The sequence below is a fragment of the Pristiophorus japonicus genome, chromosome 13 (genome assembly GCF_044704955.1).
Source record: "Pristiophorus japonicus isolate sPriJap1 chromosome 13, sPriJap1.hap1, whole genome shotgun sequence".
In the NCBI taxonomy this organism is placed as follows: domain Eukaryota; kingdom Metazoa; phylum Chordata; class Chondrichthyes; family Pristiophoridae; genus Pristiophorus; species Pristiophorus japonicus.
In genome coordinates this window covers 194,684,143-194,701,840 of record NC_091989.1, presented here as the reverse complement: position 1 = coordinate 194,701,840, position 17,698 = coordinate 194,684,143, and the positions used below count along the sequence as shown (strand labels likewise).

The 17,698-nt window shown below is 55.8% G+C and overlaps 1 protein-coding gene across 1 annotated transcript in view; it reads right to left on the bottom strand.

The window, feature by feature from the left end:
- The window catches only part of pepd (peptidase D), a 149,507-nt gene extending 132,148 nt beyond the window's left edge, over window positions 1-17,359 (bottom strand). The window contains exon 1 of the mRNA XM_070897050.1: window positions 17,276-17,359. Within this exon, the coding sequence (XP_070753151.1) occupies window positions 17,276-17,289 (14 nt within the window). The 5' untranslated portion in view covers window positions 17,290-17,359. The remainder of the gene's footprint in view (window positions 1-17,275) is intronic.
- Window positions 17,360-17,698: the final 339 nt, after the last annotated feature.

Genomic DNA, 17,698 nt, shown 5'->3' with positions numbered 1-17,698 from the left:
AGGGAGGCTTTGAGGGTGCCCTTGTAACGTTTCCTCTGCCCAACTTTGGATCGTTTGCCATGAAGGAGTTCCAAGTAGAGCGCTTGCTTTGGGAGTCTTGTGTCTGGCATACGAACAATGTGGCCTGCCCAGCGAAGCTGATCGAGTGTGGTCAGTGCTTCAATGCTGGGGATGTTGGCCTGGTTGAGGACACTGATGTTGGTGCGCCTGTCCTCCCAGGCGATTTGTAGGATCTTGCGGAGACATTGTTGGTGGCATCTCTCCAACGACTCGAGTTGTCTACTGTACATGGTCCATGTCTTGAGCCATACAGGAAGGCAGTTATTACTACAGCCCTGTAGACCATGAGCTTGGTGGCAGTTTTGAGGGTCTGGGTTTTCAAACACTCTTTTCCTCAGGTGGCCGAAGGCTGCACTGGCGCACTGGAGGCGGTGTTGAATCTAGTCAATGCCTGCTCTTGCTGATAAGAGGCTCCCGAGATATGGGAAATGGTCCACGTTGTCCAGGGCCACGCCGTGGATCTTACATCAAGCATAACCTCCCTCCTGCTCAGTTCAAGCATAAGCTCCCTCCTGCTCAGTTCAAGCATAAGCTCCCTCCTGCTCAGTTCAAGCATAACCTCCCTGCTCTTGTATTCAATGCTTGGCTGATAAAGGCAAGTATCCCGTATGCCTTCTTAACAACCTTATCTAACTAGCCTGCTACCTTCAGGAATCTGTGGACCTGCACTCCAAGGTTGCTTTGTTCCTCTACACTTTTCAGTGTCCTATCATTTAATGTGTATCCCTTGCCTTGTTAGCCCTCCCCAAATGCATTACCTCACACTTCTCCGGATTGAATTCCATTTGCCACTGTTCTGCCCACCTGACCAGTTCATTGATATCTTCCTGCAGTCTACAGCTTTCTTCTTCATTATCAACCAGACAACCGATTTTTGTATCATCTGCAAACAACTTAATCATAGCCCCTATATTCAAGTCTAAAGGGCGGCAGTGTGAACACATCCTAATTCATCCATGCCTTTGTTACCTCTAGACTTGACTATTCCAACACACTCCTGGCTGGCCTCCCACATTCTACCCTACTTAAACTAGAGGTGATCCAAAACTCGGCTTCCCGTTTCCTAACCGGCACCAAGTCCCGCTCACCCATCACCCCTGTGCTCGCTGACCTACATTGGCTTCCAGTTAAGCAATGCCTCGATTTCAAAATCCTCATCCTTATTTTCAAATCCCTCCCCCTCCCTATCTCTGTAATCTCCTCCAGCCCCACAACACCTCCCCACCCACCCCATGAAATATCGGCGCTCCTCTAATTCTGCCCTCTTGAGCATCCCTGATTATAATCGCTCCACCATCGGTGGCCGTGCCTTCTGTTGCCTGGGCCCCAATCTCTGGAACTCCCTCCCTAAACCTCTCCGCCTCTCTCTCCTCCAAGACGCTCCTTAAAACCTATCTCTTTGACCGAGCTTTTGGTCACCTGCGCTAATTTCTACTTATGCGGCTCCGTGTCAAATGTTTTAAATCTCATAATACTCCTGTGAAGCGCCTTGGGATGTTTCGCTACGTTAAAGGCGCAACATAAATAAATGTTGTTGTTGTTGTTGTTGACTGACCACAGCCAGAACGGAACAAGTTTAAGAGGGAACAACTACCACAGGTCACCACCCAACAATCTCATCAGGGGACTGAGCCAGGGGTTACAGGGCTCACAACTTTCTGTGCTGGGACCAGGGGGTACATACCGCGAAGGGGCAGCCTACCGCGAGGCCACCACACTCTGACACACAACACTCACTATCCTGGCCACCTGTGCAAGATTGGTTACTCTGCACAAACCTTCTGGAAGAATGCCAGTTCAATATTAAAAAAAAAGTTACGAGCAATTAAACAAATGGGTGCAATGCTGAGATTAAACATCGACCTCCCTGGGCAAGCTCTCCCTCGAAATGATTACAGAAGTTTAATTGCACTTTGTTGCTCTGATCCTGCTGACACATCTCATTTACACCCTGCAACATCTCAGCACAGGAAGTGCCGTAACCGAGAGCTGGAGTGTACTGATTAGGCTGGATAGCCTCTTGCTGGCCGGCATGGACACGATGGGCCGAAATGGCCTCCTTTCGTGCTGTAAACTTCTATGATTCTAATCAGGGCAAGCAATCTAACATATTGTTCAGCAGCAGCGGAGGGTGGAAGAGAGAACGAGAGAGCGAGACACACAGACAGAGAGACACACAGACAGAGAGACACACAGACAGAGAGACACACAGACAGAGAGACACACAGACAGAGAGCCAGAGAGACAGAGCCAGAGAGCCAGAGAGCCAGAGAGCCAGAGAGCGAGAGAGCGAGAGAGCGAGAGAGACAGAGAGCGAGAGCGAGAGAGAGCGAGCGAGACAGAGAGCGAGAGAGACAGAGAGCGAGAGAGACAGAGAGCGAGAGAGACAGAGAGCGAGAGAGACAGAGAGCGAGAGAGACAGAGAGCGAGAGAGACAGAGAGCGAGAGAGACAGAGAGCGAGAGAGACAGAGAGCGAGAGAGACAGAGAGCGAGAGAGACAGAGAGCGAGAGAGACAGAGAGCGAGAGAGACAGAGAGCGAGAGAGACAGAGAGCGAGAGAGACAGAGAGCGAGAGAGACAGAGAGCGAGAGAGACAGAGAGCGAGAGAGACAGAGAGCGAGAGAGACAGAGAGCGAGAGAGACAGAGAGCGAGAGAGACAGAGAGCGAGAGAGACAGAGAGCGAGAGAGACAGAGAGCGAGAGAGACAGAGAGCGAGAGAGACAGAGAGCGAGAGAGACAGAGAGCGAGAGAGACAGAGAGCGAGAGAGACAGAGAGCGAGAGAGACAGACAGACAGAGAGACAGAGAGAGACAGAGACAGACAGACAGAGAGAGAGAGACAGACAGACAGACAGACAGAGACAGAGAGAGACAGACACACAGACAGAGAGAGACAGAGAGAGACAGACACACAGACAGAGAGAGACACACAGACAGACAGAGAGAGACACACACAGACAGAGAGACACACACAGACAGAGAGACACACTCAGACAGAGAGACACACACAGACAGAGACACACACAGACAGAGACACACACAGACAGAGACACACACAGACAGAGCGCCTGGCCGTGGCTCAATTGGTAGCAACCTCACCTCTGTTGGAGGGGCAGTACTGAGGGTGATTGTACAGTCCAATGCGGGAATTACAGTCCCTGTCACAAGTGGGGCAGACAGTGCTTGAGGGTAGGGGAGGGTGGGACTGGTTTGCCGCACGCTCCTTCCGCTGCCTGCGCTTGGTTTCTGCATGCTCTCGGCGATGAGACTCGAGGTGCTCAGCGCCCTCCCGGATGCACTTCCTCCACTTTGGCCGGTCTTAGGCCAGGGACTCCCAGGTGTCGGTGGGGATGTTGCACTTTATCAGGGAGGCTTTGAGGGTGTCCCTGTAACGTTTCCTCTGCCGACCTGCGGCTCGCTTGCTGCGTAGGAGTTCCAGGTAGAGCGCCGCACTGTCGCAGGGGCAGCGCCGAGGGAGAGCCGCACTGTCGGAGGGGCAGCGCTGAGGGAGCGCCGCACTGTCGGAGGGGCAGTACTGAGGGAGCGCCGCACTGTCGGAGGGGCAGTGCTGAGGGAGTGCCGCACTGTCGGAGGGGCAGCGCTGAGGGAGCGCCGCACTGTCGGAGGGGCAGCGCTGAGGGAGCGCCGCACTGTCGGAGGGGCAGTACTGAGGGAGCGCCGCACTGTCGGAGGGGCAGTACTGAGGGAGTGCTACACTGTCGGAGGGGCCGTCTTTCGGCGAAGACGTTAAACCGAGGCCCCGTCTGCCCTCTCGGTTAGATGTAAAAGATCTACTCCATTACCTGAAGAAGAGCAGAGGAGCTCTCCCCGGTGTCCTGGCCAATATTTACCCTTCAACCTAAAAATAGTGCATTTATTTTTGGAGCTTGCTGTGTGCAAACTGTTGTAATGTGGGAAACGCGGCAGACAGTAACTGCACGTCCAAAATACTTCATTGGCTGGAAAGCGCTTTGGGACGTCCTGAGGCTGTGAAAGGCACTACTTCAATGCAATTTCTTTATATATTGCTACATATAACATGTACTCAAAACACAGTTATTGCCTTGGACAGGCTGCAGCACTGTGCACTTCGAAACCAGTTACCATCATGCAGCCTCGCATCAAAGCTCTCTTCACGCCTGTCTGCTTTGCACTCGGATCAGTCTCTTTGTTCTGTATTTTTAGTAGGTCTAGCCCCTCCGGTATCACTACAGGAGGCTCCCAGGGGCAGGGCCCATCCCTGCCTGCACTGTCTTCCCCCACCACACATCAACAATCACCTCCACGCATCACCTAACTCTGCCCACTCTCTTGCCGATAGCACTCGACATGGATTGAGCCTTTCTAAAGATCCCCCACCCTCCGGCCCTCTCACAGTGGGGTACCAGAGTCACTCCATCTCAATCTAGCACTCAGGATGGTGAAATCCTACTTCCCCGTGTTTTTTCCCCCCTCCCCAAAGACTGCTGGAACTCAGACGTAGCAATTCATCCCCATGATATTTTATTGGGGCTGTTCCTTCCCCACAGGCTGCACTCATGTTATGCAGAGAAAGGGCATTTTCAACACAGAAACTGGCCATTCGGCCCATCTAGGCCGTGTCGGCAATTATCCTCCACACGAGCAAATAATCCTAACCTCATGTATCCACCGGGATTTGGGGAACGTTCCCAGTTCCCCTCCTTTTACCCCCATGGCCTGGAACATTCAAAACTGGTTGGTGTGAATCATTTCAAACATCACATACCTGAAAACCATTAACTATTACATCAGGGTGCACTATAATTTTGAGAGACTAGTTTGCACAATCCACAGTTCTATAGTTTATTGATATTTGTTTATAACATTGTAAACTGCCCCAATTATAGAACCATGGGAGAAATAAAACATTTAGAGGCCGATTTTGATCAAGGCCTCCACCCACCCAAGTGTTGCCGAGATACCGGATGGTGCTTTGGCCGGGATATTCATGGCCGAGGTCCCTCGAAGGTCAGCGGGTCGACGAATGCCGCAAATCTGGGCGGCAGCTCCCATTCTCGGCCTTACCTTTTTTTTTTAGGTTCTTCAGACTGACCGTCGAGGCAGACCAGCCTGCGGTCCACCCCCCCCCCCCCCGTTCTCCCGCCGACTCCCGCCCGCAGGAATCTGGGAGCTCGGCGGGCGGGAGCTCAGCTGCGCCACTCGGCTGTCCGCTGACGTCAGCGGGCGGTTCCCGGTGGCTCTCCCCTCCAGGCCACACCGAAAGTGGCACGGGACGGATCTTCAGGAGGAATGTGGGCGGCAGTGGGCTGATGAATTTCGGCCCCGCTAAACACCACCGACACTTGGCCAGTTTTCATTCTTTTGAAGTCTGCACGTAACCCATGCGCTGAAAACTAATGGTTTCTCCCTCGCACTCCTCTCCCAAGTCTACCTCCAACACAGCTCAGCCACCCCTCTCTTATGGCACGCACCCCTTTTCCCTCTCGCTCCCTCCAGATTCTGTCCCGAGATTTTTCAGTCCTGCTCCAGTGCCGGGGGAAGCTCTGACACCTCTCAAACAATCTCGATTGCCACAATTCGACAGCAACTCCATTATCGTTGTAACACGCGACTCGATGGTAGATGAACTAAATGGACCCTTGATCTTTCCTCATCCCGCAATTCATTGTACAGGATGCAAGGAGATAATGTTCACTGCATCGCTCCTCTCTCATCTGCAGCCCTCAAACCTCTGCCTCCCTCCTCTTCCTCAATCTTGCTCATCTCAGTTTTATCAACGTGACAGTGGTCCTCAGAACATTCCTCCCACTCCAAATACCTTGTCCTATACACTTCCTCCATGCAGTGCAATCTGCCTCGTGTATTCCTGGTGTCTCCAAACCACAGAATTTCTCACCGCCTTCCCTCTTATAACTGCAAAGAGGAAAGTGATAGCCAGGTGGGCCGAATGGCTCTCTCTGGTATTCCAGGGGACACCGCACAGGCTAAAAAAAACTCAAACCGATTCCCAGAGTTACCGGCAAGTCCACCACATGCGCCCATTGACCCAGCGCAGGGACAGGAGCCTAGAAACTGGCAGTCCACCGGCCAAAGGCAGAGGGGCAAAACCATGGGGGTGGGGGGGTGGGGGGGCGCGGGCGGGGCAAGGAGACAGAAAACTGAGAGGTCATCCCAACACAAATCCTGTGTCCGTGCCAGCACAATGCAATTTAAAAAAGGAGTGCCCTGTTTTTTGACGAGCTTGGCATTTGTGGTACACTGGAGCAATGAAGAGTGGAATGAGAACAAGGTGCGAGCACTGAACTCTGACCTTGTGCAGCGTCTTATTTTACACAACTATTGGACCTGTATCTCTTGTATTCTTGAACCCAGGTACGCCCGCAATTGTGTTCCTGTAAAAACTCACCAACAAAGTACATTTTATACCTTTCCACGGAATAGAAAGAAAGCGTTGCATTTCAGACAGTGCAGCACACCCTCCCAGCACTGCCCCTCAGACAGAGCAGCGCTCCCTCAGTACTGCCACTCAGACGTCCCAAACCAGACAATGAAGTACTTTGAGTGTCGTCACTGTTGTAATGTGGGAAACGCGGCAGACAATTTGCGCACAGCAAGCTCCCACAAAACAGCAATGTGATAATCACCAGATCATCTGTTTTTAGTGATGTCGATTAAGGGATAAATATTGGCCCCAGGACACCGGGGAGAACTCCCCTGAACCTCTTCGAAATAGTGCCACGGGATCTTTTACGTCCACCCGAGGCCAGACGGGAACTCGGTTTAACGTCTCATCCGAAAGACGGCACCGCCAACAGTGCAGCACTCCCCCACCAAATGTGCAGCACTCACCCAGCACTGCCCCTCAGACAGTGCCGCACACCCTCCCAGCACTGCCCCTCAGACAGCGCAGCGCTCCCTCAGTACTGCCGCTCAGACAGTGCAGCAGCCCCCAACACTGCCCCTCAGACAGTGCAGCACACCCTCCCAGCACTGCCCCTCAGACAGAGCAGCGCTCCCTCAGTACTGCCACTCAGACAGTGCGGCACTCCCTCAGCACTGCAGTGTCAGCCTAGGTTTATGGGCTCAAGTTCCTGGAGTGGGACTTGAACCCACAACCTGCTGACTCAGACGAGAGCCACAGCTGACACGAATGCAATCCTTTCAAGCCAACCGTAACGCTTCCTGCCTTCGCATTCTCCACTGCAATCCCCAAATGCAGCAGGTAATGGAGACTGAGAATTCATGCAGCACTGATTTCCTTGGCTGGTAACTGCCTGGATTTGCAGATCTGTCCAGCTGCAACCCCATTATTTTAATCGGTGCTGCCCCAAGCCACGGCTGACACATGGTGATACATGGCTGGCCACAACACATTCATTTAGCAGCCATCAGATTTCACAACTGGCACATGACAAACCTACTCACCGTCTCCAGCAGATGCTTTCTATAACGCAGTCACTGGCTCAAAGCAGTTCCATGCATGAAGCACTTTGAGACACGACACTAAAAACATAACCTAAGAAATAGGAGCAGGAGTAGGCCATATGGCCCCTCGAGCCTGCTCCGCCATTTAATATGATGGCTGATCCGATCATAGACTCGGGTTCACTTCCCCGCCCGCTCTCCATACCCCTTATCTGTTAAGAAACTGTCAATCTGTCTTAAATTTATTCAAAATCCCAGCTTCCACAGCTCTCTGATGCAGCGAATTCCACAGATTTACAACCCTCTGAAAAAATTCCTCCTCATCTCAGTTTTAAATGGGCGGCCCCTTATTCTAAGATTATGCCGCCTAGTTCTAGTTTCCCCCATCAGTGGAAACATCCTCTTTACATCCACCCTGTCAAGCCTCCACATAAACATCTGGAGGGAGTCATGGGAGAGCTTGGGTGCAGCCCTGCACCTCTGCAGTGCTGGTCAGTATTTGCAGCACCTCAATGCTGTAGATTCCTTGGCAGCACAAATGTCTAAATAAATTTGCGCGTGGTCCCTTTAAGGAAACCGGCTGATGTCGCGTCATCAAATGACGTCACCAGACCCGCTTCCTCTAATTGGTTGGGAACAGCGCTGCTCGGGACTTAACAACCCCAATCAGGGGAAAATCATTTCAGACAGCGGGATGGACCAACAGGGAGAACCCCACTCAGTGCAATCTCCGTCTCCCCCATCCCAGTAGTGTCGGTTCTGTGTAATCACCACATCAGTGTGCTGCTGGCAACGTATCCCCACACCAATCGGGCACCAGCTGTTGGCCAGCTATCCCAATGTGCCAGATTACCATCTCACTGACCCACTGAACACTCCCAGGGCAGGTACAACACAGTTTAGATACAGAGTAAAGCTCCCTCTACACTGTCCCATCAAACACTCCCAGGGCAGGTACAGCACGGGGTTAGATACAGAGTAAAGCTCCCTCTACACTGTCCCATCAAACACTCCTAGGGCAGGTACAGCATGGGTTAGATACAGAGTAAAGCTCCCTCTACACTGTCCCATCAAACACTCCCAGGGCAGGTACAGCATGGGTTAGATACAGAGTAAAGCTCCCTCTACACTGTCCCATCAAATATTCCCAGGGCATGTACAGCATGGGTTAGATACAGAGTAAAGCTCCCTCTACACTGTCCCATCAAACACTCCCAGGGCAGGTACAGCATGGGTTAGATACAGAGTAAAGCTCCTTCTACACTGCTCCATCAAACACTCCCAGGGCAGGTACAGCACAGGTTAGATACAGAGTAAAGCTTCCTCTACACTGTCCCATCAAACACTCCTGGGTTAGATTTGAACCCAAGCCCCAGAGGTGAATGGACAAAACCCTCAGCCACTGCTGCAGGCTTTCTGGAAAAAAGATAAAGATTTCACACCCAGTCCCTCGCAGCTGGATACAGAGTGGGCTATTGGAAGGGAGACCATTGGCAAGATCCTGCAAATCCCCTGGGAGGACAGACACACCAACATTGGCGTCCTCGACCAGGCCAACATCCCCAGCATTGAAGCACTGACCACACTCGACCAGCTCCGCTGGGCAGGCCACATTGTTCACAATGCAGTCACGAGACTCCCAAAGCAAGTACTCTACTCGGAACTCCTTCGTGGCAAATGAGCCAAAGGTGGGTAGTGGAAACGTTACAGGGACACCCTCAAAGCCTCCCTGATAAAGTGCGACATCACCACTGACGCCTGGGAGACCCTGGCCAAAGACCGCCCCAAGTGGAGGAAGTGCATCCGGGAGGGCGCTGAGCACCTCGAGTCTCATCGCCGAGAGCATGCAGAAATCAAATGCAGGCAGCGGAAGGAGCGTGCGGTAAATCAGTCCCACCCTCCCCTTCCCTCAACCACTGTCTGTCCCACCTGTGACAGGGACTGTGGCTCTCGTATTGGACTGTTCAGCCACCTAAGGATTCATGTTAAGAGTGGAAGCAAGTCTTCCTCGATTCCGATGGACCCACCCTGGGGTGATCTGAGGAAAAGGAAAAAAACAAGCAACACACAAAAACAAAAGCTAAATTATTCACAATGCACAAGTTGCCGGGTAAACCCCAAGGAAATAGATCCAATATCTAAAAAGGGAAAAAATAGAACTCCATTTCAACATAGATAAGTGTGATGTATTACATTTTGGGGAGATAAATAAGGAGGTCACATATTACTTGGAAAGAATCTAATTAGGGTAGAGGAGCTAAGGGATCTCGGAGTACAAATACACAAATCAATAAAAACACGGGTTAGCAAGGTCATAAAATAGCAAACCAAGCACTCAGGTTTGTTTCTAGAGGGAGAGAATTGAAAAGTAGAGAAGTTATGCTAAACTTGTATCGAACCTTGGTTAGACCGCACTTGGGAGTAGTGTGTGCAGTTCTGGTTACCATTTCATTAAAAGTATACAGAGGCACTGGAGAGGGTGCAGAGACAATTTACAAGGATGATACCAGAACTGTGAGGTTATATTCATCAGGAGAGGATGGACACGCTGGGTCTTAATCTCTTGAAAAGAGAAGGCTGAGGGATGACATAAATCGAGGTGTTTAAAATTATGAAAGGTTTTGCTGGAGTAGACAGAGAGAATGATTCACAATATAAGATAGTCACCAAGAAATCAAATAGGGAATTCAGAAGAAACTTCTTTACCCAGAGAGTGGTGAGAATGTTGAGGCAAATAACAGATGCATTTAAGGGGAGGCTAGATAAGCATATGAGGGAGTAGAGGGTTATGCTGATCGAGTTAGAGGAGGATGAGAAGAGGCTCGAGTGCAGCATAAACACCGGCATGGACTGGTTGGGCCGAATGGCCTGTTTCTGTGCCGTGTATTCGATGTAATTCCCATATATCATTCTTCCCGACGCATTTAGCACAAGTCTAACTGTACGTGGTATCAATCGCACTCAATCCACGTTGCAGAATTTTGAAGCAATCACAGGACAAACACCGAGTCATCGTCCCCTGTCTAAGCATAAGCCACACCATTTGCACCTCCGCCAATCCTTGCTGGATGTCTGAGGTTGATGAGGTCCCCTCAGGGAACAGGTCCAGCAGGGAATCTCGGAGTGGGAGGGAAGGAAAGAGAGTTCCACCAGGCTACCTCAGGGAACTAAGGATCAGCAGATGTTTTGTCTGTTACTATCAAAGCCCCCCCACAACCCGCAGAATGAGGTTCTGAAAGTCTCGAGGGGAACTAAGATTGAATCAACAGCGAGACGAATTTCCAGTTGAAACAGCTGATATTGAAACATGTACTCAAATTAGGAAATTAGAGACGGGGAAGGGAGGAAATCATTTGCATGTCTGTCTTGCCTTTCTCTCTTCGAATCTGTCAGGTTTAGTTCTGAAGATCTGTTTTCTCCACACATGCTGACTAAGTTGCTGTGCGATTCCAGCGTTTTCTCTTATTGTTTCACTCCATCCTGCCTGGCTGCATTCCACAGCTGTCCCACAGACTAGTCAAGCAACAGCCCGACAGTCATACTCTCAGAATCATAGCTTTCAGCCAATGTCCCCCAACTCCGCCATCACCATCCCTGGGCATGTCCTGTCCCACCACCAGGGGCAGCAGTGGTACAGGTTGGACCTCCCTTACCCTGCACCACCCCTCGTCCGGGATGATTCCGGCGGCGCATGCGCAGAACCCCGACTTTGGGTCTGCTCAGATACTGGGCCCGCTGGCCCCCCCCCCCTCAGTGACCTCGGGCCGCTGACCTCCCCTCATCCGGCAAAATCCCTTATTCGGCACAGGCCAGGTCCCAAGGGTGCTGGATAAAGGAGATTCAATCTGTATACGGGAGGGAGGGAGTGGCCCTGGGAGTCCTCCATATTGACTCCGGACCCCATGAAGTCTCATGGATTCAGGTCAAGCATGGGCAAGGAAACCTCCTGCTGATTACCACCTACCGCCCTCCCTCAGCTGATGAATCAGTGCTCCTCCATGTTGAACACCACTTGGAAGAAGCACTGAGAGTAGCAAGGGCACAGAATGTACTCTGGGTGGGGGACTTCAATGTCCATCACCAAGAGTGACTCAGTAGCACCATTACTGACCGAGCCCTGAAGGACAGAGCTGCCAGACTGGGCCTGCGGCAGGTGGTGAGAAAACCAACACCAAGGGGAAAAACCTACTTGACCTGGTCCTCACCAATCTACCTGTCGCAGATGCACCTGTCCATGACAGCATTGGTAGCAGTGACCACCGCACAATCATTGTGGAGACGAACTCCATTGTGTTGTGTAGCACTAGCACCATGCTAAATGGGATAGATCTGGAACAGATCGAGCAGCTCAAATCTGTGCATCCATGAGAGGCTGTGGGCCATCAGCTGCAACAGAATTGTATTCCACCACAATCTGTAACCTCATGGCATAATCCTCACCCTACCATCAAGCCAGGGGACCAGCCCTGGTTCAGTGAGTGTAGAAGAGCATGCCAGGAGCATCAACAGGCATACCTAACAATGAGGTACAACTTACTGCGGCTACAACACAAGACTACATGTGGGCTAAACAGCAGAAGCAACATGCTCTGGACAGAGCTCACAATCAACGGATCAGATCAAAGTCCTGCCACACTGAGTCATAAATGGTGGTGGACAATTGAACAACTAACAGGAGGAGGAAGCTCCATGAACATCTCCATCCTCAATGATGGTAGCGCAAGGCTGAAGCATTTGCATCCATCTTCAGCCAGAAGTGATCCTTCCTGGCCTTCAGCCGAGGTCTCCACCACCGGCGCCCCCTGGCTGCAGTGTGCACCGTCTACAAGATGCACTGCAGCAACTCGCCAAGGCTTCTTTGGCAGCACCTCCCAAACCCGCGACCTCTACCACCTAGAAGGACAAGGGCAGCAGGCGCATGGGAACACCACCACCTCCACGTTCCCCTCCCAGTCACACACCATCCCGACTTGGAAATATATCGGCCGTTCCTTCATTGTCGCTGGGTCACAATCCTGGAACTCCCTCCCTAACAGCACTGTGGGAGCACCTTCACCACACGGACTGCAGCGGTTCAAGAAGGCGGCTCACCACCACCTTCTCAAGGGGCAATTAGGGATGGGCAATAAATGCCGGCCTAGCCAGCGACAGGCACATCCCGTTAATGAATAACACATTTTTAAAGACCTCTATCAGGTCACGGAAGGGAGACCAGCCTATTCAGCTTTCCAGATTTGTTGAGTTTGGACATACTTTCCGCAGTAGTTTTCACCTTTAACCCTGAGATAGCAGACACAAGAACCTTTGCACAGTACAATTAATCCATCGATTTATAAAATCAAGCACCCACATGATCTGAAAACAATTTGTAAAGAAACAAGGAACCATACAATACCAAATTCACAAGAAAATAAATCAACCCTCAACCCAGAGTCAAATGCAGCTCAGCCTCAGAGACCCCTTCAGACTCCAGATCCCCCTTCAATCTCACCGTGTTTCCAGCCGCTGCCTCTCTCCCATAGCTTTTACACCAGCTCTGACGTTTCCCCACTGCAACCCCCTGAGCTCCTCTCCCTCAGCCTCTCCCCCACCTTACACCCAGGTTTTACATCTTGAGCAATGTCCCATCATTCCAGTCACCTACCCCCGTCCCACTCACACCATGTCCTGACCCTCTCCGGACCAATATTCACCCCTCAATCAACATAACAAAAAAACAAACATTATCTGGTCATGATCACATTGCTGTGCGCAAATTGCCTGCTGCGTTTCCCACATTACAACAGTGACTGCACTCCAAAAAAAGTACTTCATCGGCCGGAGAGCGCTTTGAGACGTCCGGTGGTCTTCAAAGGCTCTATAGAAATCCCCTCACCCACTCCCTTGCACCCTCAGTCCCCCTCCCCTCCACACACCCTCAATCCCCTCCCCTCCGCACGCCCTCAACCCCCCCCCCCTCCGCACGCCCACAATCCCCCCCCTCCACACACTCAATCCCCCCCCTCCACACACTCAATCCCCCCCCTCCACACACTCAATCCCCCCCCCTCCACACACTCAATCCCCCCCCCTCCACACACTCAATCCCCCCCCCTCCACACACTCAATCCCCCCCCCTCCACACACTCAATCCCCCCCCCTCCACACACTCAATCCCCCCCCCTCCACACACTCAATCCCCCCCCTCCACACACTCAATCCCCCCCCCTCCACACACAATCCCCCCCCCTCCACACACCCTCAATACCCCCCTCCACACACCCTCAATACCCCCCTCCACACACCCTCAATACCCCCCTCCACACACCCCCAATCCCCCCCCTCCACACACCCCCAATCCCCCCCCTCCACACACCCCCAATCCCCCCCCTCCACACACCCCCAATCCCCCCCCTCCACACATCCCCAATCCCCCCCCTCCACACACCCTCAGTCACCCCCTCCCCACACCCTCAATCCCCCTCCCCACACCCTCAGTCACCCTCTCCTCCCCACACCCTCAATCCCCGTCCCCACACCTTCAGTCCTCCTCCCCTCCCCACACCCTCAATCCCCCTCCCCTCCCCACACCCTCAATCCCCCTCCCCTCACCCTCAATCCCCCTCCCCTCCCCACACCCTCAATCCCCCTCCCCTCCCCACACCCTCAATCCCCCTCCCCTCCCCACACCCTCAATCCCCCTCCCCTCCACACCCTCAATCCCCCTCCCCTCCACACCCTCAATCCCCCTCCCCTCCACACCCTCAATCCCCCTCCCCTCCACACCCCACACCCTCAATCCCCCTCCCTCCCCTCCCCACACCCTCAATCCCCCTCCCTCCCCTCCCCACACCCTCAATCCCCCTCCCTCCCCACACCCTCAATCCCCCTCCCTCCCCACACCCTCAATCCCCCTCCCTCCCCACACCCTCAATCCCCCTCCCTCCCCACGCCCTCAATCCCCCTCCCTCCCCACGCCCTCAATCCCCCTCCCTCCCCACGCCCTCAATCCCCCTCCCTCCCCACGCCCTCAATCCCCCTCCCTCCCCACGCCCTCAATCCCCCTCCCTCCCCACGCCCTCAATCCCCCTCCCTCCCCACGCCCTCAATCCCCCTCCCTCCCCACGCCCTCAATCCCCCTCCCTCCCCACGCCCTCAATCCCCCTCCCTCCCCACGCCCTCAATCCCCCTCCCTCCCCACGCCCTCAATCCCCCTCCCTCCCCACGCCCTCAATCCCCCTCCCTCCCCACGCCCTCAATCCCCCTCCCTCCCCACGCCCTCAATCCCCCTCCCTCCCCACGCCCTCAATCCCCCTCCCTCCCCACGCCCTCAATCCCCCTCCCTCCCCTCCCCACACCCTCAGTTCCCCCTCCCCTCCACACCCTCAGTCCCTCCCCTCCCCACACCGTCCCTCCCCTCCCCACACCCTCAATCCCCCTCCCCTCCCCCTCAATCCCCCTCCCCTCCCCACACCCTCAATCCCCTCCCCTCCCCCTCAGTCCCCCTCCCCTCCCCACACCCTCAGTCCCCCTCCCCTCCCCACACCCTCAGTCCCCCTCCCCTCCCCACACCCTCAGTCCCCCTCCCCTCCCCACACCCTCAGTCCCCCTCCCCTCCCCACACCCTCAGTCCCCCTCCCCTCCCCACACCCTCAGTCCCCCTCCCCTCCCCACACCCTCAGTCCCCCTCCCCTCCCCACACCCTCAGTCCCCCTCCCCACACGCTCAGTCCCCCTCCCCACACCCTCAGTCCCCCTCCCCACATGCTCAATCCCCCTCCCCACACCCTCAATCCCCCTCCCTCCCCTCCCCACACCCTCAATCCCCCTCCCTCCCCACACCCTCAATCCCCCTCCCTCCCCTCCCCACACCCTCAATCCCCCTCCCTCCCCTCCCCACACCCTCAATCCCCCTCCCTCCCCACACCCTCAATCCCCCTCCCTCCCCACACCCTCAATCCCCCTCCCTCCCCACACCCTCAATCCCCCTCCCTCCCCACACCCTCAGTGCCCCTCCCCTCCCCACACCCTCAATCCCCCTCCCTCCCCTCCCCACACCCTCAGTGCTCCTCCCCTCCACACCCTCAATACCCCTCCCCTCCCCACACCCTCAATACCCCTCCCCTCCCCACACCCTCAATCCCCCTCCCTCCCCACACCCTCAATCCCCCTCCCTCCCCACACCTTCAATCCCCCTCCCTCCCCTCCCCACACCCTCAATCCCCCTCCCTCCCCTCCCCACACCCTCAATCCCCCTCCCTCCCCTCCCCACACCCTCAGTCACCCTCCCCTCCCCACACCCTCAATCCCCGTCCCCACACCCTCAATCCCCCTCCCCTCCCCACACCCTCAATCCCCCTCCCCTCCCCACACCCTCAATCCCCCTCCCCTCCCCACACCCTCAATCCCCCTCCCCTCCCCACACCCTCAATCCCCCTCCCCTCCACACCCTCAATCCCCCTCCCCTCCACACCCTCAATCCCCCTCCCCTCCACACCCTCAATCCCCCTCCCCTCCACACCCTCAATCCCCCTCCCCTCCACACCCCACACCCTCAATCCCCCTCCCTCCCCTCCCCACACCCTCAATCCCCCTCCCTCCCCTCCCCACACCCTCAATCCCCCTCCCTCCCCACGCCCTCAATCCCCCTCCCTCCCCACGCCCTCAATCCCCCTCCCTCCCCACGCCCTCAATCCCCCTCCCTCCCCACGCCCTCAATCCCCCTCCCTCCCCACGCCCTCAATCCCCCTCCCTCCCCACGCCCTCAATCCCCCTCCCTCCCCACGCCCTCAATCCCCCTCCCTCCCCACGCCCTCAATCCCCCTCCCTCCCCACGCCCTCAATCCCCCTCCCTCCCCACGCCCTCAATCCCCCTCCCTCCCCACGCCCTCAATCCCCCTCCCCACACCCTCAGTTCCTCCTCCCCTCCACACCCTCAGTCCCTCCCCTCCCCACACCCTCAGTCCCTCCCCTCCCCACACCGTCCCTCCCCTCCCCACACCGTCCCTCCCCTCCCCACACCCTCAATCCCCCTCCCCTCCCCACAACCTCAATCCCCCTCCCCTCCCCACAACCTCAATCCCCCTCCCCTCCCCACACCCTCAGTCCCCCTCCCCTCCCCACACCCTCAGTCCCCCTCCCCACACGCTCAATCCCCCTCCCCACACCCTCAATCCCCCTCCCTCCCCTCCCCACACCCTCAATCCCCCTCCCTCCCCACACCCTCAATCCCCCTCCCTCCCCACACCCTCAATCCCCCTCCCTCCCCACACCCTCAGTGCCCCTCCCCTCCACACCCTCAATACCCCTCCCCTCCCCACACCCTCAATCCCCCTCCCTCCCCTCCCCACACCCTCAGTGCCCCTCCCCTCCACACCCTCAATACCCCTCCCCTCCCCACACCCTCAATACCCCTCCCCTCCCCACACCCTCAATACCCCTCCCCTCCCCACACCCTCAATCCCCCTCCCTCCCCACACCCTCAATCCCCCTCCCTCCCCACACCCTCAATCCCCCTCCCTCCCCACACCTTCAATCCCCCTCCCTCCCCTCCCCACACCCTCAATCCCCCTCCCTCCCCTCCCCACACCCTCAGTCCCCCTCCCCTCCACACCCCCTCAGTCCCCCTCCCCTCCACACCCCCTCAGTCCCCCTCCCCTCCACACCCTCAATACCCCTCCCCTCCCCACACCCTCAATCCCCCTCCCCTCCCCACACCCTCAATCCCCCTCCCCACACCCTCAGTCCCCCCCGCTTCCCCTCAGCCCTTCCCCGCATCCCTTCCCCCTCAACCCCTCCAGTGTGGAAGAACCCGGGCCCGCGCACTCACTTCTCGGCCGCCATCCCGCTCTCTCTCTCTCTCTCTCTCGCGGCCCGCCGGTAGGGCCCCTGCACTCGCCCCGCCCCCCTGCCGCCGACAGCCAATAGCAGTGCGAGGGGCCGCCGCGCGCGGAGCATGGCGGGGGTTGTAGTCCCGCCGCCGCACACTCTGAACGGCCGGGGGGGCGGGGCCGCACTACATCTCCCGGCGGGCAGCGCGGCCACTCTAGCCCCGCCCCCTGCCTGCCCAGGCCCAGGCCCCGCCCCCTGGGACACTTCTTGTAAATTAACACAAAGTTTAAAGGAACCTTAACAAATTAAACTGGAATTGTGTTCCCCGGGGGGCGACGACAAACTCCAGTCCCTCCGGCGCCCACCTCTCGCGGATGGCCGCGAGCGTCCCGGTGGACACCGCGTGCTCCAGCTCCAGGGA